Source organism: Lissotriton vulgaris, chromosome 3_1, assembly GCF_964263255.1.
Source record: "Lissotriton vulgaris chromosome 3_1, aLisVul1.2, whole genome shotgun sequence".
NCBI classification, from domain to species: domain Eukaryota; kingdom Metazoa; phylum Chordata; class Amphibia; order Caudata; family Salamandridae; genus Lissotriton; species Lissotriton vulgaris.
Window position 1 is genome coordinate 703,288,662 of NC_141689.1, and position 24,192 is coordinate 703,312,853.

General features: G+C 47.3%; 1 protein-coding gene across 1 annotated transcript in view; it reads left to right on the forward strand.

Annotated features, from left to right (window-relative positions):
* The window catches only part of MAN2A1 (mannosidase alpha class 2A member 1), a 1,326,430-nt gene that overhangs the window by 787,709 nt on the left and 514,529 nt on the right, over positions 1–24,192 (forward strand). The window contains exon 12 of the mRNA XM_086961008.1: positions 1,413–1,480. Coding sequence (XP_086817134.1) covers positions 1,413–1,480 — 68 coding nt within the window. The remainder of the gene's footprint in view (positions 1–1,412; positions 1,481–24,192) is intronic.

Below are 24,192 nucleotides of genomic sequence, written 5' to 3' on the forward strand. Positions count from 1 at the left end.
AAGTGAGCTGCATTTACCATAATGCAGAGGGGTGAACTGGGCTGGGAGGTGAAGCAGTGTGCTCTCATCCCCCTTCGAGTTTATGGGGGTTATCAAAAAAATCAATTAGGCCAACTTCTTGGAACACACTTTTCAGATAACTGAAGCAAGGAATCTTCTCAGCATTAGACATAGTAAGGCAATCTGTAATAATACCTCTTTAGAATTCTAGATCCAATGAAAGCCAGATCTTTGCCCATAACAGCATACAGGCAAGGCCAGTGTGGTCCTTGATGTGTTTCAAACCAAATTTAGAGTGGCAAAAAAGGGTTAACACGCTTTTAGGTACCATCAGGAGCATTCTAAATAGGTTGTTCTGTAAAACCTGAAGCTTAGTGCAATTAATGTGACCCCACACTCCTGCCCCATAAGTGACAATCTAGAGACATAATGCTTTGTAAACAATTATCAGCTCTAAAACTGGTTTCTGGCTCAAATTGGCTGCGAAACAAAACTGTGCCTCCACTGCTCTAGTAGCCTGCTGCGCGCCTATAGTCAATAAAGGGTCCATTTAAAGCTGCGTGTTAAAAAGGATCCCCAAAAAGAGATGCTTTTAACTTTCTCAATCACATTAACCTGCCCCACAAATGTTTTAGACTTAGTTCATTTGTGGTCACATACCATAACATACGATTTTTTGTAGTTCACTTGTGAGTCAAGGGATGCCATAAAATCTGCAAAAGTGTCAAGGGATGTCTGCTGGCTCATAGTTGTCCTTGCTAGAAGGACCGAATCGTCTGCATATATGAGTGTTGGAACAAAGTCTTTTCCAGTCTTTGGATAAGTGCACCTCTAAACCATTTGTATAAATAGGGAATAGAAACGGGGCCAAGATATATCCTTGGCGAACTTCCTCAGTTGAGCAAATTGGGTGTGTTTTCTCACCATCAGTGCCATAAGATATCTTGACTGTGGTGTTGGAGTGTAACCTACGTAAAAGAACAACTAAGGTTTCAGGTTTATATTATTTATTTTGAATGTGTATTTTAAATTAAAATATATTTAAATCTTTTAAAATAAACGAACTTTATAAAATTTCAGATAGAGAGATGTCCACCCCGATGCTGTTGTATATCATCACTGACAGGGGGTAGAGTCATGTAAGTCACCACTGAGTTGTAAATATCTGCAGTGGAATGAATGGTAAACAGCAAAAAAAATGTCAATTTGAATACCAAAGTATAGGAGAAGATCTACATATGAGTAAAACTGTACATGTAAATTTACCTATGTGAATAAGTTAAGAGTACAAGTTGCTGTATTGAGTAGGTTCAGCTTTTTATATTTTTCAGTGATGAAATTAGCCTAAATCAAAGAGTTTTTTTCAGTACAAAATAAACATATTAAATGATTTGCATATTACTTTTTTATAGGATGATGTTCAACCAGCGCAAGATGCTTTGCCTCTCAAGACTGTAATTAAGCTGAGTACACAGCCAAGGTAAATAATTAGTAACACTAAAGCAGTTCATGCCTGGTATGGGACATTGGTTTTAACGAAACTGTACATTGTGTCCTGTTCTAATCTGTTTCTAGTAAATGTATATACATTTAAGGAACTTAGTGCCACATGTATGGAGGTTTTTTCTGGCCGCAAGCGGTCAGTTCGCAGAATCAAGCCATTTGCGACCAGAAAAAATAATTTTCATATGTACCAAGCCATTTTACGAATTGGTAACCTAATAATGAATTGCAAAACGGGGTTCAACCAGCGCAAGATGCTTTGCCTCGCAATACTGTAATTAAGCTGATCACACAGCCAAGGTAAATAATAAGTAATACTAAAGCAGTTCAGGCTTGGTCTGGGACATCTAATCTGTTTCTAGTAAATGTATATACATTTAAGGAACCTAGTGCCACATGTATGGAGGTTTTTTCTGGCCGCAAGCGGTCAGTTCGCAGAATCAAGCCATTTGCGACCAGAAAAAATACTTTTCATATGTACCAAGCCATTTTACGAATTAGTAACCTATTAATGAATTGCAAAACAGGGTAGTGATTCGGTATTAAGAAGGGGAATGTTCTGGGAGTCCCTTCCTAATAGCGACTCGCAGTGCTATGTAAGAATGTTTTGCGACCGAAATGCAGTTGCAAAACCTTTGCATTTTACCACCAAGTTGAAGTTGGCGATAACTCAGTCGCAAATGAGGAGAGTTGCCCAGGGGACCTCTTCCCCTCTGTGTATGCATGCAGAATTTGTTTTTTAAGAGCAGGCAGCACTACCTTCTCTTAAAAATGGATACTGAAATGTGTAAATGCTGTTTGTGATACACATCCCATTTTTCTTTATGGAAAACAGGATGCATTTTTAAAAAAAGTTGCTTTATTTAAAAGCAAATACAGACATGGTGGTCTTCTGGCCAAAGCAGACCACCCTTTCTGTATTTTTACCGATTCTCAATGAATCGCAAATTGCATCCTACTTCATGAATATTAATTAGGTAGGTAAATTGCGACCCCATTAGTAATCGTTAAAAGTCTCAAAGACACATTAATACATAGGTGTTTGCAATTTCCTAATAGAGAATCGCAAAATGAAACCTACGTACATTTGGGCCCAAATCTTCCAAAGCTCTGTTAAGGCTTAGAATAGAGTTAGTACTTATGTGTCATTTAACTAAAATGCCTGTTTTAAATAATGATTATATGTAATTCTTTGTTTTTATAGTTCCCATGGTTGAAATTTTCTCTGTTCTTTTATTTTTATGCTAAGAGCCTTAGGACTGAAAACTATATTTTATGATTTTTTTATTCTGTCAGAGCATTGAACATGAGAGTTGTTTGTTGAAAGAATGCTTAGTTTCCTATGATCACATTTACTTGATAATCATGTTGGTATCCTACATTTGCAAACGTTGAATGGAATTTCACAGGCCGAAATGACCCTAATGAGCCTTGACGGAAGTGAGTTGCCTAAAAAAAAGGAAAGCGGATTGGTAAAGGCACTCACCCTGGCGTGTCCCGATTGTAGCATTAGATAGACTTGAGTAGGATCCACGGATAAATATACACCACAAGTACAATAAGGGCAGTAAAACACACACATTAATTCACACAGTGACCCCCGAAACATCATAGCGCAAATCCATAGCACAAGTTAGCAGTAATGCAATTTTCCTTACACATAGGACATGGACATCCAAAGAGCTGCAATTGAAGCCAAGGCCACACTTTAGAACCCTACGGTCAGCGGCGTAAGTTTCCTTATAGCACAGCGCAGTTCCAGCTTGGGCAACAGCTTTGCAACATTACCACACATTCAGACTCTCAGCACATAAAGGATACAGCACAGAAAGCATCACTGCTAGGGAACAACCCACACACACATACTTAGGAGGTACATCGGGGCAGCAATATCTGTTTTCCTTGCACACCCAGGACCAGAATAGGAAGAGCAAGAGCTGTTGTGAGGGTGGTTGAGTGGTGCTGAACGTACACCACAGAAACAAATGGGGTGTTCTTGAGGTCTTGGCTTGAAACGCAAGCAAGACATTTCAATCCAAAATGCAAAAGTTGATTAACTTAAATTTGATCATTGTAACACCTGTTATTTACAGACCTTGGAAATAGAAGTGCGTTATGAAAAACAATATAAAAAAACATGTTAATATTGCTGAGACAGATTTTGTATGGTTAGCGTCAGGGTAAGCTCCTAATAATACACACATATCTGAAAGAGACTTTAGTTATAGATTCCTTACCTTTAGAATTACCCCCCGGCGTCAGGCTGGATCCGGAGAATTTTTTGTAGCAGTACCCCTGTGCGTCTGTAGGTGGCGTCGGTCGACTCCTCGTCCTTCTGCGCACTGACGTCAGATCTGGAGAGAGTGTGCCCCTTAGGCATTTTTTGACTACACTTTTTTCGACTTTTCTCAACATCTTTTTTGAGTCTTCGACTCCTGGTGCACGATGGATGTCCCATTGTCGGACCGGCTTCAAGCCTTGTGACTCCTGTCACAAGCTGATGTGAGTCACCGATCCGCACCTCAAGTGCCTCTGGTGCCTGGATCGCGACCACGACCACGATCCAAAGTTGTGCTCCGACTGTCGGGCCATGAATCTGAAATCTTTGCGGGAGCAGTCCAGAAAGCTCTTGGAGGCCTGGCTCTCCGCTCTGCGTCGTTGAAGGTCCTGGTCAAGAGGAAGATCTCGGGACTGGTCGCGGAGCCACCACCACTCGTCTTCTAAGTCTTCTTACTCATCGGGTAAGTCGAAGCACAAGAAGAAGGCGAAGAAGCATTGTCGCTTTTCACCTACTCCCTGTCCGTCGGCCGATGTGACGCGGGACCCGGACCGTCGTCGCTCTCCAGCTCAGTCTTCAGAGCCTGCTCCTGGGACGGATCCGCACTTCCCTCCCTTACCTGGAGCCGGAGCGTCCCCTTCACAGCATTTTTGGACAGCCCGACTCTGCAAGCTTGCCTTCGGGCCCCACAGACTCGGCAGGGGGCCATGGGCCTTCGATGTCGACTGCTCCGACGCCGGAGGGCTCCCGAGGATCCACGCCTGAATCCGGATCAGCGCCGGTTGACCTCATGGTATGTTCTCCTGCGCCGATTCCAGTGATGACGGCCCCAACAATGATTGTGCCCCAACCAGTCTCGACCTCCGCCTTACCACCGACTTGGACTCGGTGCCAGACTGACGACGCCTGACGTCGGTACTGATGCCGGAGGGTACTTTTGCATCGCTGTTCATCCCTGGCGTTCCCTATTGCTCAGATTGGCAGCCAGAGGAGGATGAGGAGACAGGGAGGGGTCTATTGACCCTTTAGTTGAACAGCTTTAAGAGCCAGACTGGTGAGTGGAGTTTGGTGATGCCAGTGGTGTGGATACCTCCCCAGACCTTGGTTACGGAGGAGGGAGCTTCCTACGCCATGGTGTTGCTTAGGGCGGCTGAGGCCTTGGGCCTCGAGCTTCCTATGGTGCAATCAGGACTAACCTCTTGACAGAGGTGCTTTAGCTGGCACTGCCTCTTCTGAGCCCCTGCTGCTTTTTAATGAAGCCCTCACAGATATCCTTCTAGACACTTGGTCCAAGTCCATCACAGGGGCTCCTGTGAGCAGGATGATTGCCCGACGCCACGCCTGGCCCCGGGCGACCCACTTTTCCTCTCCCAAAATAAAACTCCTGAGAGCTTGGTGCTCTAAGCCTCCTCCTCTAAAGGGGCATTCCCTAATGCTCCCTCAGATAGGGAATCTGGGAAGCTGGACCATCTTGGGAAAAAGATGTTTTCTTCGGCCAGTTTAGGGCTGCTGTCTGTGAACACCACAGTGCTCTTGGGCCGTTATACCCTTTGGGACATTCCCTTTAATGGCTGTTGCCTGTTTGGTGACAAGGCAGACTCAGCGCTCGAGCGCTTCAAGGATTCTAGGGCTACGACCAGAACCTTGGGTCTCACAGCAACGTCTCGCCCCACGCAGTCTGCCTTTCGCCCCATCCGTGGCTACGGAAGGAGTGCCCCACCAGGTTCCCAACCAATTGAGCCACAGGGCCATGCAAGCTACCCAGTCTATGCGTGCCTGCGGACGTGGGACCCAGCGACATGGGTCTGGGGGCTAGTGGGTGGGCCAGTCCACCCATACCCCTCCTGCAGCAGCCTCCAAGCCTTCATAGTCCAAACTTTCAGGGCCACCAGAGGCCAGTGGGTGGCAGGATTCGCCATCACCTCCCCCACTGGCAACACATCAAGTCGGACAGGTGGGTTTTGCAGATAGTCCAAAGGGGCTACTCCCTCTCCTTCGAGTAAATGCCTTCCTCCATGCCACCAGCATGTTGAAGGATCACTTGGCTCTTCTTTGCCAGGAAGTTTCGGCTCTTTTGACCAAGGGAACAATTGAATGGGTACCTGTGCCAGAAGTAGGTTGTGGTTGCTATTCCCTTTACTTTCTGGTACTCAAGAAGGACAAAGGTCTGTGTCCCATCTTAGACCTCAGGGCCCTCAACCGCTTTCTCTGGCAGGAGAAGTTCAAAATGTCACGTTGGCTCAGGTCCTCTCTGCCCTCGAACCTGGAGATTGGGTGGTAGCATTCGACTTGCAGGATGCCTATTTCCACATGCCCGTCCTGCCAGCCCACAGGCGTTACCTACAGTTCACAGTAGTCCACGAGCATTTTCAATTTGCAGTGCTCCCCTTTGGCCATACCAGCGCCCCTTGGGTGTTCATGAAAGTGATGGCGGTGGTCGCAGCTCATCTGGGCAGATCAGGGGTTCCAGTCTTCCCCTATCTCGACGACTGGCTTTTGAAGGCAGGCTCGCCCCAGGCTGTAGTTCCCACCTCCAGACTAAGGCAAACCTCCTGCATTCTCTTGGGTTCACTATCAATGTGCCAAAGTTGCATCGGATTACCTCTCAGAAGCTCCTTTTTAATCGGAGCAATTCTGGAGACAGTGCAGTTTCGGGCTTATCCTCCCGAGCAGCGAGTCCAGGATATTCGAGCTGTGATACCGATGTTACAGCCTTTATCCCAGATTTCGTTGAGAATCACCCTGCGACTGCTGGGCTTCATGGCCTCCTGCAACCTGCTGGTGGATCATGCCAGATGGCACATGCAGGTTCTGCAGTGGGACCTGAATTTCCAGTGGGCGCAACATTAGGGGAATCTTTCCGGTGTCTCCAGATCTCGTGGGGGACTGCATGTCAGGCTCACGAACCAGGATAGGGTCAACAGCAGATCCCTCTCCCTTCCCAAACCAGAGTTCACTGCAGTGACCGATGCATCACTCATGGAATGGGGCGGACACATGGGAGAGGCGAAGACCAGGGGTCTCTGGTCTCCGGTGGAGTCTGGGTTCCACATCAACCTTCTGGAGCTTTGGCGATCCTTCTTACACTGAAGGCATTCCTTCCTTCTGTCAAAGTAGTGCAGGTGTTCACGCACAACACACGGCTATGTGGTACTGCAACAAACGGGGCAGGGTGGGGTTGTGGACCCTATGTCAAGAGGCACTTTATCTGTTGACATGGCTGGAACATCAGGGCATATTCATCGTGGTTCAACACCTGGCAGGTACCCTGAATGCCAGGGCAGACGAACTCACTTGCAGGTGCATGATTGACCACGAATGGCGTTTTCACTCGGGAGATGGTGCAAGGTCTCTTTCAGCAGTGGGGAGAGCCTTGGCTAGATCTGTTCGCCACCGAAGAGAGCGTGCAATGTCAGCAGTTCTGCACGTTGGAGTTTCCAAGGCAGTGCTTGCTCGGCTATGCTTTTCGTCGTGAGTAGAGTTGCGGCCTCCTGTAAGCCTTTCTGCCTGTACCACTTCTACCCAGAGTGTTGAAGAAGATCAAGCGTGACCCAGCCCAAGTCTTTCTTGTGGCTCCGGGCTGGGCACAAAGAGTCTGGTACCCTGAGCTCTTGAGCATTGCCATTGATTCTCCTATCACACTGCCTCTTAGGGAGGATCTTCTGTCGCAGCAGCAGGGGACGGCTCTCCACCCAAACCTGTCCAGCCTCCACCTCCCTGCGTGGAGATTGAGCGGCGACAAGTTGACAGCTTTCAACCTTCCTCCCGAAGTATGTAACGTCATCTTGGCAGCCAGGCGTCCCTCCACTAAAATGGTATATGCCTGTAGATGGAACAAATTTGTGGCATGGTGCACAGCAAAGGATGTGGATCCTCTTCCTGCGCCTCTTTCAGAGGTTCTCCTTTTCATTCTATCATTGGCCCAGTAGGGCTCTGCTCTCGACAACCTTAAAGGCTATCTTTTGCCATTTTTGCCTGCCTTTGCCTTCCTCATCAGCCTTCTAGTTTGAGTCTCCCATTGTAAATAGATTTCCTAAGGGCATTACTCATCTCTTTCCTCCTTCTCCTTTCGTAATGCCCCAATGAGACTCTTGTCCTGTCCTTACTTACGTTATGTGTGCTTCCCTCAAGCCACTACATAATTGTCCTCTTCTTCTTCTTACTTTAAAGACTGCTTTCCTGCTAATCATCACCTCTGTCCGCAGTTTGAGGGAGCTTCAGGCGCACTGTCCTCCAAGCCTTATTTTCTTGCTGTTCATCCAGACAAAGTGGTCCTTCGCACTAGGTAATCTTTTCTGCCCAAAGTGGTCACCTACTTCCCGTCTTCACCCTTCTAAAGAGGAGGAGATACTCCACCATCTGGACCCAAAACGGGCTCTGTCCTTCTACCTTTACTGCACTAAAGATTTCCGGGTGGACGATCAACTCTTCATGGGTTATGTTGGTGCCAAGAAAGTTCGGGCCGTAAACAAACATACCATCTCTCGAAGGGTTGTCCTGTGCGTCAAAATCTGCTGTTCTTTTGTGAAAAAGGAACCTCCAGTAGGACTGCGTTCCCACTCTACGAGGGTGACGGCAACCACTACTGCTTTGAAACGTGGAGTTCTGCTGAATGACATCTGCTAGGCAGCCACTAGGGCATTTCTGCCCACGTTAACAATACATTACTGCCTGGAAAGCCAAGTCCAGAGAGACAGCTTTTTCAGACGTTCTGTTCTCCAGGACTTCCTGGTGTGAACTTACTTTGCAGACCCACCACCAGGGTTGGCATTGCTGGGGTATCTATTCTAAAGGTAAGGAATCTATAACTACAGTTTCAGAAGAACTAGTAACTTACCTTCAGTAAGGATGTATCTGTAAGAGACATATGTAGTTATAGATTCCTTACCGCCCCACCCATCCTCCCTGTTCTGCAAACCGACCTCTAGTGAAAGGGTCTCCCTTCTAGGGCCCTAGTTAAGGGCACCAGCGATCAGTGTCTTGCATGGCCCTGCACTTCTGGCGTGGAAAGTAGTGTCAGAACTGACACTGCTTAGACACTCGCAGAAGCAGTGTCTAAGTAGACACTGCAACGTCATCCCAGTGACCACTATGACGACGACGGACGCAGAGTGGACTGACGCGCAGGGGTACTGCTATGAAAAAACTCCACGGATCCAGTCTGATGCCTAGAGGTAATTCTAAAGGTAAGGAATTTATAACTAAATGTGTCTCTTACAGATGTATCGTTACCGAAGGTAAGTAACTTGTTCAACGCGTACAACGAAGACCATGTAAGCTTAACTAACGCACAGAAGACGTCAAGACGAAAACGTCAGTGGATTGCTCTCACCTCAGCCAATAAAGGTCTAGAATGAAAACAGAGCTGCTTCTTATCCTATAGTATGTATCAGCACTTCATGCCACTAGGCTACTTAACATTTCTCACACGTCAGCATGAATCTGCAGGCAAAAAGGGTTTCATTTGACTGGCTGTTGCTGCTTGAATATGAGTGACCCCGAAAACCATGTTTTATCCAGCCAAAGGCTAGCCAGTAACATTTAAAGCGTTTTTCAGTGATCCTGTTTATCTTGAATTAATAGGTTTTTATTGTAGTTAAACACAGATGCAACACTTTTTATCGATTTATCATAGGCATACTTATGTCCCAACAACAAGTGTAGAACTAGGCGGTGCCCTTAGTCAATAGAGTATTCTACAGACAGGCCTAGAAACCGTGAAAGTGTCAGTTAAAATAATCAAAATCGGGACCAAGGCTGATCGGTTGGACTTACAATATTTACAAACTGGAAACAACCACTTGTATATAACAACCAACGCATGCACATACTGGCCCATCTGTTCCTATTGACTCATCTCAAACCTCTTTCTACTACTCTTTCCAATGCACTACTCTATTTTTCATCCAATAATTCTATCAATATTTCCTCTACCTCCGCTCTCTAATTTGTCCCAAACCCCGTAGCACTACTATGATCCCCAAAATAACCCTTTCTAGACTCTACCCTACATCTCTTTCTGTAATCTCATAGCTCTTTTACTAATCCGATTTCCCAAAAAAAGCCTTTCTTAACCCTTCCCTTTGACTCCTCCCCTCCCCTTTTACTTATCCCAAGCATCCTCCTACTGCTATGACCTCTAAAAAAAAGTTTTTAATTTAGAAATCCTTCTGTCTTCTATATCTCCACTATCCTTTTCGATCCAAATAACAGACTAACATGTCCACCTCTCAAATTAATTTCATGTTTCACTATACTAATTCACCACTAATCTTTTATGAGTTCCGGAGTAGCGTGCTACTCGCCGAAAAAACACTTCAGGGGTAGCAAGCGCTATATAAATGCAAACCTTTTTTCCTCTTCTATCCCTCTGCTATCCTTCTCAATCCAAATAACTAACATATCCACCACTCAAATTATTTTCATATTTCACTATATTAATTTACCACTAAGCCTTTTTGGGTTCCAGACTAGCGTGCTATGCGCCGAAAAAGTGCTTCGACACCTCGTCAGGGGTAGTAAACCCTATGAAATGCAATTACAATAAAATACAATATTGATGTATTAAATGTCGCTCAGTGAAGCATGAAAAACAAGATATTACAGTTTAACTACCGCAAGCCTTTCTCATCTCTTCCATCATGACCCAACCATGCAGCAAAGACATTCCTTTGCTGTGGCCAAAGCATGACAAGGTAACCTATTCTATGCCTTGAAAGCCCTGCATTGGTTACCGGTTGCTGGAAGAGCCACGTTTAAGCTACTTTGTATCACCCACAAAGCAATACATGGAATGGGACTGCTCTTCATCAGGAATAAAATCAACAAACACATTCAACAAAGGAACTTCTGCTCTAAAGGAGCATCTCGCCTCAAAATCCCACCATACAAGAAAAAAACCATGGGTGGCACATCCTTCTCTGTTCAAGCAGCCACACTATGGAACTCTTTACCCCCCAACATAAGGTCCACTGACAACCACCTTATCTTCAGAAAACTACTTAAGATTTGGCTCTTCCCCACATAAGCACCATACACAAACAGAAATTTACGGCATATCCCTCTGTATACAAGCATTTTTTTCCCACTATAGATATGTACCTATCTTTGTGTATTACTTTGTATAAACATGTACAATAATTATGTTGTTGAGAGAAAAAAAAAATAATAAATAAATAATCATCTTTGGTCTACATGTACATACTTCCATTGTGCATCTATGTACTTATTTATTTATTTATTTTTTAAACTTATAAAGCGCCACAAATACCACGAATGGTGTCTCGGCGCTGGGCAGACAGAGAGGCACCTCCTGTGCATTATTGGATGAATAGCCAAGTCTTCACTTGCTTTCTAAAAATCATCAGTGATGAACTGCTTTTTATATGGTGGGGCAAGGTATTCCAGAGCTTCGAGGCGGCTACCAGGAAGCGTCTGTCTCCCCATGTAACCGTTCTCACCCGTTGAATGCATAGAGATGCGGATGAGGCAGATGTACCTTCCATGTTCTTGGATCTGTTTGTCTGTTACTTTTCTCCTGAAAAAGCATATCCAATGCACTACCCTATTTCTCATCCTGTGCCTCTATCAATATCTTTAATCTACATATACTTACCTCCTTTATGTATCTATATACTTTCAATGTAATTATGGATCTATATATTTATCACTTTCTTCTAATTTAGCATTTCCAATGCACTACCCTATTTCTCAGCCTATACTTCGCTCAATATATCTTCTAGCCCAACCTTCTGACTCATATCAAACTTCTTCTACTACTCCTTCCAATGCACTACCCTATCTCGCATCCTATACATCTATCAATATATCCTCTACATCCACTCTCTCATTTATCCCAAACCCCATAACACTGCTATGAATGCCAAAATAACCCTTTCTAGACTCTCTCCTACTCTACCCCTCCTTGCATCATCTGACACCTCTTTTACTATACTGATCCCCTAAAACAAACCTTTCTAAACTCTTTCCTCTGAGTCCTTCCCTCCAAAACTCCTTTTTAGGTTTCGCCTGGCGTCCACTGCGCAGCAGTGTTCGCGCAGGCAAAATCTTTTGTTAGAAAGTACGGGGCTTTGTACCGCCTCTCTGTTCCATTGGCTAGCTCCATAAATGGAGGCTAGCCATTGGAAGAGAGATCTGTCCGTAATTCACGGAGCAGATTCGTGGGCGTTCCAGTGATTTTTTTCGCTCTCCGCCCTTTTGTTAACGTCATTGCGGCGGTGGGCGGAGGTTTTTTTTTTCTTCTCGGCATGTTATTGTCATTTCCGACGTGTCTGTTTTCGGGATGGGCTACGCGATTTTAGTGGTCCTGCAAGGTCTCGCTGGGAGGGCCGGATACTCGACATGCATGGACGGCCTGGAAGCGAGTCTGAACTTGGATGAAGACCTCACGCTGACCGGAGTTGAAGCAGGTACGGGGGTCGTTTGACTGGTGACTTCGGCCTGCTAGTGAGAGTCTGTGTGGTGTCGTGTATTTTTTTTGCTCACAATTGTCACTTTTGCCTCATGTTTCAAAGTTCACCCTTCCAGTTTGCTATATCTGCATGAACATGGGAAGCCGCGAACGTTTAGACTTTCCTTGTAGAAATTGATTTAAATCCCCTTATGTTTGGCCAGGGCCCCTTTGGCATTGGTTGAACTGAACAGTGTACCTTGACCAAGCCACTGTGGTAAAAACAATAAAAAAAACATTAATCTTTCAACTCCCTTAGACTTTTTTTTTTTAAAGCGACAACGTCGGTTTCACATTGACTGCACTACATTATCAGTTCCGAGCAGGGTTATTTACTCACAGTAAACGTGTCTGAAATGTTTATTGGGCGCAGATGAGGGAGGGTCCGGGTGTATCTGTGCGCAAGTCCTGTGCATTGTGGATGTGATTTCTTTTTTGGGGGTTGGGGGTTGGGGGAGGGTGTTTGGTGCAGGTTACAGCGATTGGGAATATTCACTGCGGGACAACTTAAACCCACAATGTATCGGCCATGCGCAGGCCAACTGAGTGAGATATGCATATAGATCTGTAATAAGGCTGGTCTGCAAAATATTAGGAAGCCAATGGCCACGCATGGCTCCCCCTCAGCTAATTTGCGGGGAACACATTGTAATAGCTGAGGCTTTCCGCTGATTATCTTATCCAGGATCAATATTGCTAAAATCCGACCAGAAGCTAAACAAAGTCAGTTTCGCTTCATTGCACTGGGCCTTCTTCTGGGTAACAGATGGCTGGATGGGGATGGCTGCCTCGCAAGCTCTGTCCGTACTTGGTTAGTTAACTAGTTGGTGTTTGTGAACTATACGGATGCAGGGAAATTAATGTTAGAATTGCAATTTAGTAGCGGACACGAGCAGCATTTTCTCAGTGTCTGTCACAGTACATTCTTGGATTGGATGTGGGACCAGGGAATACAGCGCTGCAGTGTTTTGACACAGCTGTAACCAATGTTGCGGCAAATGGAGGTGAATAGAGGTTCTCGCCTTCTCTTTTTTTTTCGGGTGTGGGTGTGCACTGAAAGTGACCAGCGTTGATATACCCTTTCACTTGTGTTTAATAGAGGGCTTTGGTGAATTTCAGTATCTGCAGATGGGAGCACCGGCTGTGTTGCTGGGTTTCTCTGTTCCTGGGTGATTTATGACCGAGGTGCACATTTCGGGGCTGTAAAATATGCACATAGGACGCTAATTGCCGCAATCGCTCTTAAAGTGTTGTTAGTGGGGTTTGCAGTGAGTGCTCCCTGCTATTTTAAGGCATTATGCGATCCCGCTTGCGGGGGTAACCAGAGCTCGCCCCGGATACTAGGCGTTCAGTTCTCGGTGGTGGAAGTTTGGGTCGGCCAGGCAGCTGTGGAAAAGGTTGAAATATTTTTAAGGCTGATGTAAGACACTGCACCCTGTGGCTGGGTCCCGTGAAGACAGGATGTTCATCCGGGCCCTGTTGGGGGGATGGGTGTGTATATATCTCCGAGCCTCGTGGCCACGGTTTGTGCCCTGACCCATGGGGAGCAAGCTGTTTAGTGGGCAGTATGAAAGAATGAAGTGGGCAGGCGAATGGTAATATGAGTGTGGGTTCACTTGTGCCGGGGCAAGGCATTTGTGCTTGGGACCTGAATTTGCTGTTTACCTTTGTGACCGGGCTCTTGAAAAGCATTGTGTGAATGGGGGATGTGGACGCAATACCATTGTGCCTGGGTCCGTACACATAGAACCAGGCAGGCCCTTCGAGGCCCTAATGTACATGTGCCCTAGCCGACCATGGGGTGTATCACTGACATGAGGTAGCATGCGTGGGCCTGTGAGAGCGTGGTGCTTATGTGAGCGTAGGTTTATTTGTGCCGGGTCCCGTGCCTCAAATGCATGCGCTATTGGTATTGTAAATGACAATGCCATTTATTTATCTGTTTTCAAAACCAACACATAAATACAAATGTTGTCATTTACAATGCCAATAGCTCTAACTTTTGCAAAGGCGAAACCGTTGCATTGTAAATGCTTGTTACTCCTCCTATTGCTAAGACCTAAAAAAAAAAAAATGTTCACTCTTTTATCCCTCCACTATCCTTTTCAATCGAAATAGACCGACTAACATGTTCACTTCTCAAATTCCATATTAAACTATACTAATATACTACCCAAATAACTGAATAACATATCCACTTCTCAAATGACTTCATATTTTTTTTACTATACTAATTTTTAACAGTAATCCTTTATGAGTGGCGTGCTACTCACCAGGAAAGCGATTCAACACCCATCAGGGGTAACAAGTGCTATAAGAATGCAAACTTTTCTTCCCCTTTTGTCCCTCCGCTCTCCTTCTCACTCCATGTAACTGACTAATATCCACCACTGAAATTACTTCATATTTCACCATAATAATTCACCACTAATCCTTTGTAGGCTACCTGAATAGCGTGCGTCAACAAGCGCTATAGAAATACAAATCTTTGTCCTCCTCTATCCCTCTGCTATCATTCCAAATCCAAATAACTGACTAACCTATCCACCACTTAAAATGGACTTGCATGTTTCACTATACTAATTCAACACTAATCCTCTATGGGTCCCGGAGTAGCGTGCTACTCGCCGAAAAAGCGTTTTGATGCCTCGTCGGGGGTAGTAAACGCTATAATAAATGCAATTACAATACAATAGAATACAATATCATCTTTCAAATTCATATAATGTAGCTCTTTATAGTCTGCATGTAGTCCCATTTTGTGTAAGATGACTTTAGACAGCCCTAGCTTTTGAGTGAACAACACTTTGCACAATTGGGGTTTTGAGACCATACGTGTCTTCCATTGGTCATTTGTCAGACCCCTTCAGGGTAGTTACTTAGGCCTAAATTGTGGAGATTCAGATAATTTTCTCTGATTTCCTGGGGTCCATCCTACTGTGCCTCTACAAACTGCACCAAATACAAACCCTTCTGCACGTGACTCATTAGTAGCAATAGTGAGCATTCCGGGGCTTCTCAGGGAGGTAGTGCTGCAGTCCTCGAGTCAAGCCCTCAACAACCACAAAATAGTGCAATAAACAAATTTCTAACAGAACGCCTATATTTCAAGAAAGAAAGTACTTAAATGCACACTGTACTTCAATGCGACGCTAACACAACCAAATACGATTAAGTGTCATAGGTGCTGTTGGACCTGGGGTTACCAGTCCACATAGGGTAGCCTGGCACAGAGTAGGAACAGCTAATCTCAAAGGCAAATGTGTTGTGCTTACATCACTCACAGCAACTCAGCGCCCATCCACAAAAACAAAAGAATGACACTACACCAGATTAGAAAAATACGGTCTGTAGTATCTCTTTGTCATTTAGCGGAATTTAGGTTCAGTACATTAAATAACTCCACATTTGATTATTGGCATTCATCATTTTAAAATGCATTAAATACTACTTCTTGTCATTCACCAGTTGAAAGAGACTCAGCAATAACATCTGCATCCTGTCTCTTCCTCAATATTCTCACAGTTTAAACAGGGTAACCAGCAAGATTAAGACTCTCTTATTTTTTAATCAATAGGTACATTACCCGGAATCACAGTCTTAACATTAGCTAGAGGACACAGCTGCTCAGCCAATAGCTCTCTCTACAGATTGTACACCTGTAATTGTTCCAAACAGCTGGATACCTAAATGGAAATAGGTAGGTTCAGTTAATTGTTACATTTAGCCATTTAGTCCGCTCTACAACCACCTTGGATTGGTAGGTTTTCTTAATACACTCCTAGGCTCAAAATGATCGATGGACCAATAGCTCCCTCCACCAGCTAGGCCTTATCTCTGAATAAGCCTTATTACCCCGACTCTCATTAGCTGGGAATGTTAAATTATGTTCAGAAATCTCGCTCTCTCTCAGGATGGTCCCTAACGAGGCAAGGAAGAAACGGGAATAGCAAGTTCAGTCAGTAGGCATCGCTTGTCCGTTGCACAGCTCGACTGGTGTGAGGTAATCAAAGTCTGTGTGTTACTCTCTAGGCCCGGATAGCTGCCACCAATGTGGGCCTGATGATGATCTTCCCCACCCACCGGACTCGATTCCCTGCTTACTTCATTTGCAGTCCTGTCAGGCAATTCTTACACGGGCCCGATCAGTTCTCACTGACGAACGAGGGCTCCGCTCCGGGCTGGTTCCGCTTGCCTTCCTGATTGCTGCTCTTCGACTCGCCGTCCTCCGTGGACACCTGCCAACGCTTCCGCACCCCTTCCTCACTCGATTTCTCACAGGCAAGTCTCCGCTCAGGCCCGGCCTTCACCAGCGTCTCTCCTCCCCTTCCGACGTCGTCGTGCTCTCGCCGGGCAAAGGTCAATTCGCTTTTTCCGGCTCCCACCTGTGTAGGATGGCTCACGCTTCACTTTCACAGCGGAGGGCCCGTGTCCAAGACACTCGCCTGCAGGAGGGGATGACAGCTGGCAGCGAGGGCACTTCACTTCTTTCACGGTGAGTTCAGCCTTCTGTCTGAAGGGTTTAATTTCCGCTTTTCTCTCACAGCGCCCCGCACTAAACTGGGCTCTGGGCTGGTAAATTAAAGTCTCACCGCCCTACTGTGTAGAGTGCTTCACTCGGTGATAAGGGAATGTCTGATATTACCACAGTTTGTGGACGCCTCCTCTTCCTAACTCCCAGTCGGGCTACCCACAGCTTATGAGAGGCAGCACAGGGAAAACTGACCAGGAGCACCCCACAGTTTGGAGGAGCTAACCGGAAAACCTGGTGGTAGGGTTTAGTCAATAGGCAGGGGGTCACGTCAGTAGAAAATAGCAGCCGGCCCAAGGGACGATCTCACCCCAATCAATGCGCCTTCCTCCCCAGACTATTGCCTCACTCCTCACCAGACTCTACTCAAGCCCCTTGGTCACTCTAAAATGGCCGCCCTGGTTCTAGCCCTTTTATATACTGGGCCCTTGCTACTGGAATCAGCTGGAAGGTTCTAGAGCCTTCCCAGTGTAGACTTATGGCTCAGGTCCCTGAGGTAAAAATATGTAGCAGTTACGAGCCACCATTTTGTGTGTCATGGTATTAACCATGTTAAGAGAGCACCTAGGCCTCAAAAAGTAATAGGGACAAGAAGGCCTCAGAACTCTAGGGACAACACCAAAAAAATTGTAGTGGACGCAAGAAAAAAAAAGTAAAAGAAAAATTAGGAGGCACAAAGGAGAAAAAGAAGGAAAAATAGGAGGGACTATCCAAAGGGCTGATAGGTCTAACACGCGTCCCCCCCCCCAGCTAAAAGTGGGGAGAGCTACCCAACCCCTTGGGAGTTCTCATCACTAAGGCGGAAATACCTAGAGAGACCGTCTGCGTTGGCGTGGTCCACTCCAGGTCGGTGTTCTACCCGGAAGTCCATTCCCTGTAGGGAGATGGACCATCTCAACAGCTTGGGATATTCTCCCTTCATTTGCATCAGCCAACGAAGGGGTCGGTGGTCAGTCTGCACAAGGAAGTGCGAGCCAAACAAGTATGGCCGCAGCTTCTTCAGAGCCCATACCACCGCAAAGGCTTCCCGCTCAATCGCACTCCACCTCTGTTCCCGGGAAAGCAGTCTCCTGGACAGGAAGACAGCAGGTTGATCCAGACCCTCTTCATTGAGCTGCGATAACACTGCCCCAATGCCCTGCTCTGATGCGTCCGTTTGGACAATGAATTCCTTAGAGAAATCAGGGGCCCTTAGGATTGGAACCGCACTTATTGCTTGTTTCAAGGAGTCAAAGGCTTGCTGACAAGCCTCCGTCAAGACTACCCGTCGGCGTTGCTTCTTGGAAGTGAGTTCAGTTAGAGGTGCCACAATTGTGCCATACCCCTTCACAAAGCGACAGTAGTATCCTGTGAGGCCCAGTAAAGCTCGGACCTCAGTTTGGGTCTTGGGAGGCTCCCATGCCATGATAGCCTCAATCTTTGCCTGGAGAGGTTGCACCTTTCCCCTGCCCACCAAGTGGCCTAGGTACACCACCGACCCCTGCCCGATCCGACATTTGCTGGCCTTGATTGTCAAGCCAGCCTGTTTCAGGGCTTGGAGAACAGCTTGTAGGTGACACAAGTGGTTCTCTCAGCTGCTGCTGAAGACGGCAATGTCATCTAAATAAGCAGCAGAGAAGGCCTCCATCCCGGAGAGGACCTTGTTCACCAGCCGCTGAAATGTGGCAGGAGCGTTCTTGAGCCCAAAGGACAACACGCAGATCTGGTAGTGGCCCACAGGCATGGAGAAGGCTGACCTTTCCCTCGCTCCATCTGTAAGGGAGATCTGCCAGTACCCTGATGTGAGGTCAAAAGTACTCAGATATTGGGCAGCTCCCAGCCGGTCAATGAGCTCATCCGCCCTAGGGATGGGATGAGCATCAGTTTTGGTCACTGAATTCAGTCCCCGGTAATCCACACAGAACCTTAGTTCTGGAGTAGTGCCCGGTGGGGCAGCTTTTGGTACCGGAACCACCGGACTGGACCAGGGGCTACTTGAAGGTTCAATCACTCCTAGCTCCAGTATCTTAGTGACTTCACTGTGAATGCTGGTCTTCACCTTATCTGACAGCCGGTAGGTCTTAGACTTCACAGGTGGGCTGTCACCTGTGTCCACATCATGGGTACACAGGTGGGTCCTTGCCGGGATAAGGGAGAACAGTGAGGAAACTGCTCCAGGACTTGGCAGCAGTCCCTACGCTGTTCAGGAGTTAGGGATGGAGAGAGAATCACTCCCTCCTCCGACCCATCCTTTTCCTGAGACGAAAATAGATCAGGAAGAGGCTCACTTTCGTCTTCCTCTGCTCCATCAGTCACCATCATCAAGATGACCTCCGGCCTCTCATGGTGGGGTTTGAGGCGATTAGCATGGAGCACCCGATGGGGCTGCCGGGAAGTCTTAAGGTCCACTAAGTAAGTGGCCTTGCCCTTCTTCTCAATCACCTCAAAGGGGCCTGTCCAGCAATCCTGGAGGGCACTCAACTCTCCAGGTTCCATCACCCACACTTTTTGGCCAGGCTCCAACTCCACAGGGTGAGCAATGTGGTTATACCACTCCTTCATCACGGCTTGGCTGGCTTCCAAGTTGTCAGAAGCTTGCTTCCACAACTTAGCCATTTGGATTCTGAAGGCCAGCATACAGCTCACCACATTCTGGGGAAGCTTCCTGGGAGTCTTTTCCCACCCGTCTTTCACCAGGCTGAGAGGTCCATGAACAGGGTGCCCATACAGAAGTTCGAAGGGGCTAAAGCCCACTCCTTTCTGCTGCACTTCCCCGTATGAAAACAACAGACAGGGTAGGAGGACATCCCACTTCCTCCGCAGGCTCTCAGCCAGACTTTTGATCATGCCTTTCAAGGTTTTATTGAACCTTTCCACTAGACCATTAGTCTGTGGGTGATAAGGGGTGGAGAACCGGTAGGTAACCCCACACTCCTTCCACATAGCCCGCATGAAGGCTGACAAGAAGTTGGTCCCCCTGTCAGACACAACCTCCTTGGGGAAACCCACTCGGGTAAAAATCTCCATCAGGGCCCTAGCCAATGCAGGTGCAGTAACGGTCCTCAGAGGAATTGCCTCTGGGTACCGAGTGGCATGATCCACCAAAACCAGGATAAACCTGTGACCAGGTGAAGTAGGTGGATCCAATGGCCCAACAATGTTGATGCCCACCCTTTCAAAGGGGGTGCTAACGACAGGTAGTGGTTCCAGGGGAGCTTTCAGCTTCACCCCTGTTTTCCCACTGGCTTGGCAAGACGCACACGTCCTACAGTAAGTGTCGGACGCCACCCTCATTTGAGGGCAGTAAAAATGGGGGACAAGCCGGGCATAGGTCTTGTCCTGACCCAAGTGTCCTGCCAAAGGTATTTCGTGAGCCAGTTCTAAAAGAAAGGCTCGGTAACGTTGGGGAACAACCAAGGCCCGTGATGAACCATGCACTGGAGCCTTGGGTTCACTGTAGAGGAGTCCATCCTCCCAGTAAATGTGGTAGTTCCCTGTACTGTTACCCGTGCCTGGGCTGCGGCCTGACGCCTCAGACCCTCAAGGGTTGGGCACTCCTTCTGGCCCTGACAAAACTTTTCCCTGGTAGGCCCCCCTCTACATGCCACTCAGCAGGGATAGGTAGGTCCTCCAGGGAGACAACATCCCCCTCCATGGACTCCGGGTCCACCACCACAGGTGGACTATCCATCTCACGGGGCGTGGATGCCGAGGCAGGCTTCTCCTGTCCACGGATCTTTCCCTTTCTGGCAGCCGGCTGTGTCTTTGTTTCAGGCTCCAGCCCCGGCGAACTCCCCCTCCGGGTAGTCGCGGTCCTTGTGCTGGCACAGGCCCAGTCAGGTGTACCCAGCATCTCAGAATGAGTCCGGTATTCCACCTCCTTCCAAGCATTGTGCTCCATATCATTCCCCAACAGACAATCGACTGGCACGGCAGGGCTTACGGCAACTCGAAGTGGACCTGCAACCCCTTCCCACTCAAATGGAACCTCGGCCACTGGAAAGTGACCTATTGTCCCGTCAGCCATCACGGCGGGGTGGAGTACGTCTGGGATCACCTGCTCTGGGGACACCAGATGACTCCTTACCATAGTCGTACTGGCACCTGTGTCCCTCAGAGCTTCCCCTCTTTGGCCATTGATGGTGACCCATTGCCCATACTTGGTAGTATTTGGGGGCACCTGGGTCTTAGGAACCATCTTCCGATCTCCCAGGGACACTAGGGTGACTCCCACCCACTCCCCCCCTTATCTAAGGGCAACTCCTCCCCGAGAACTACACTAGCTACTCCCGGGGCTTTTCCTTCAGTGGGAAGGGGTGGTCTCTTTGGGCACTTGGCGTCTACTTTGTAGTACCCAACCCCACCATATTCATAGCAGCGGACAACCCTTGGCTGCTGACTATGGTCAGGATGAGAGTTTTTCGGCGGGTTGGCCCTAGTAATGAATCCTGATTCCTTCCCTTGGAAATTGTTTTGGGGGCCTTTAGAGAACTCCCTCTTGCGCCCTGTCCCGTCCTCTGGGAATCCCCTCCAGTCCCCTTTGAGGATACCCGGGTACTAGCCCAGATGTCTGCCTCCTCAGCAAGCTTCCTGGGACTGGTCAGCTTGCTGTCCACCAGGTGTTGTCGCAGCTCGGGAAAACATTTCTCGAGTAGGTGCTCCTTTAGGATTAAATCATACAGCCCCTCGTAGTCCTCCACCCCGCTGCCTTGCACCCAACCCTCTAAGGCCTTCTTGGCATCATCTAGGAAATCCACCCAGTTCTGTGTTACTAGTTTGTGGCTGTTCCTGAATTTCTGTTGGTACTTCTCAGGGGTCAGCCCAAACTTTCTTATCAGCGCCACTTTCATGGTGGGGTAGTTAGTCTGCTCCTCCTGTTCTAGGGCTAGGAGTGCATCCCTCCCTACTGGAGGCATGTATTTATACAGGCCACCCCCCCAGTGTCTTTCCAATATCCCATGGGCTCTTAGCGAGACCTCATAGGCAGCCAACCATTTCGCAATGTAGCTGGCGACTACGTTCTTTGGCAAATAGGGTCTGGGTTCCCTGGTTATTTCTTTGAGTTCGCTGCCACCAACAGGAGCACTAGGAGTCCCTATTTGCAGGGCCTTGAGGTCTAACTCCTTTAAACTCAATTCATGAGCCAGCCTCTGTTCCTCCCTCTCCTTCTCCAACTTAGCTAACTCCCACTTCAACTGCCTTTCCTCTCTCCGGCCAGCTAATTCGGCTTCGGTTAAGCTCCTCACATAGACACTGCTGCCCTCCCTCGAAAGTGTCCTAGGACCTTGCAGTAGGTTCTCCCTTTCGGTTTGGTACAATTCATCCACTCAGTGTCCCGATCCCCCTCTTCCTCCTCCTTCCCCTCCGAGTGAGCTGCCACCCATGCTCTCAAGCTGGTTTGGAGTTCCCCCTTTTTAGCACCACGCTTGAAAAACACCCCCTTACTTTGACAGAATTCCCTGAGTTGGGCCGCAGTGTAGGTCTCCAACTCTTCCAAATCGAATTCCATTTTGCCAACAGGGTCTCTGAGAGTCACTTGGAAGAAGTCAAGAACGGGCGATAGTTAAAAGCTACCTCCATCCACCACCAGGAAAGAATTTGAAAAAACAAAACTTTTAATTAGGGAGTACGATAGGAGAAAACTCCAGGTGTAAGCATGTGGTACACACCGATTTACTACTAAGTGGATGCAAGCACAAGCTCTAATCCCACCACTGGACACCAATTATGTTGGACCTGGGGTTACCAGTCCACATAGGGTAGCCTGGCACAGAGTAGGAACAGCTAATCTCAATGGCAAATGTGTTGTGCTTACATCACTCACTTACAGCAACTCAGCACCCATCCATAAAAACAAAAGAATGACACTACACCAGATTAGAAAAATACGGTCTGTTTTATAAAACTCTTTTTTAGTATCTCCTTGTCACTTAGCGGAATTTAGGTTCAGTACATTAAATAACTCCACATTTGATTATTGGCATTCATCACTTTAAAATGCATTAAATACTACTTCTTGTCATTCACCAGTTGAAAGAGACTCAGCAATAACATCTGCACCCTGTCTCTTCCCCAATATTCTCACAGTTTAAACAGGGTAACCAGCAAGGTTAAGACTCTCTTATTTTGGAATCAATAGGTACATTACCCGGGATCACAGTGTTAACATTAGCTAGAGGACACAGCTGCTCAGCCAATAGCTCCACAGATTGTACACCTGTAATTGTTCCAAACAGCTGGATACCTTAATGGAAATAGGTAGTTCTCCAGTATTAGGGTGTCTTTCATAGATTCACATGCATGAATCATTCCCCGTCGTCGGAGTGGGAGTCCCACGGTACATAAAAAAGCAATAATATGCAATAATATCCTTGGAAAAACTTGGTGATAACCAACCAAGAAGTAAAGTAGCCCAAGCTACAAGAGTAAAAACTTCCACACGCATGATTATCCTAGTCATTTTGTATAGTCCAAACTGAAGCCAATCAGGCGACAGCACCCACCAGAATGTTCTCCCCAGAGGCTCAGGCTCTCAGATTTTCTACTGCACGTCGTGTGAAGGGAGTCTCCCTGAGCTCTGCTCAGTTTTCTTGAACTTTCTTCATTTTTCTTCAATTTTTTCTTCATTATATCACAGTTCTGTAATGTCTTCTTACACGAAGTCTAGCTTCAGACCCTGCGTCACTTGTGGAAAGTTAAGACCTTTTCCTGTGAACCCTCATGAAGAGTATATGGACCAGCCATCTGCCTGTCTCTGACATGGTAGGAGGAGAAGGGGTTGTTCTTGTGATTAGACTATACCCCCCTTCTGATGTGGGACGATTTTTTTGTTTGTTTTGCACATTAAGGTTTTAAGTGATGCTTCTCCTCTACTTCACCAGCTGAAGTAACATCACAATTAAGGGGTCTCTGGCCTTCTTTGAGTCTGCCTCCCACATCTACGCCCACGAGATTTACTCTCAGGCGTCTAGACTCACTCTGCGCACTTTTCTACGTGAAAATGTGCCAGCTTGTCGACGATATGGTCGATGTACTCTCTGATGACAATCTCTGCCGTCACTGGTGCTCTGCAACGACAACGGCTCCAGGCATTCATCAACGACAGTGAGGACAGTGCCCTCTCGTCAACTGCAGGCTCGTCGACCACTGTGAGTTTCATCGATGGTAAATTTAGTCGACAGTTGGCCTCGTCGATGGTAGGCTCATCTACGGTAGGCTCATCTACGGTAGGCTCGTCTACGGTAGGCTCGTCTACGGTAGGCTCGTCGACGGTAGGCTCGTCGACGGTAGGCTCGTCGACAGTAGGCTCGTCGACAGTAGGCCTCGTCGATGGGGGGGCCTAGTCGACGGTAGGCTCGTCGACGGTGAGCTTTGTAGACGGTAGGCTCGTCGACAGTGAGCTCTCCGTAGACGGTGAGCTCCGTAGACGGT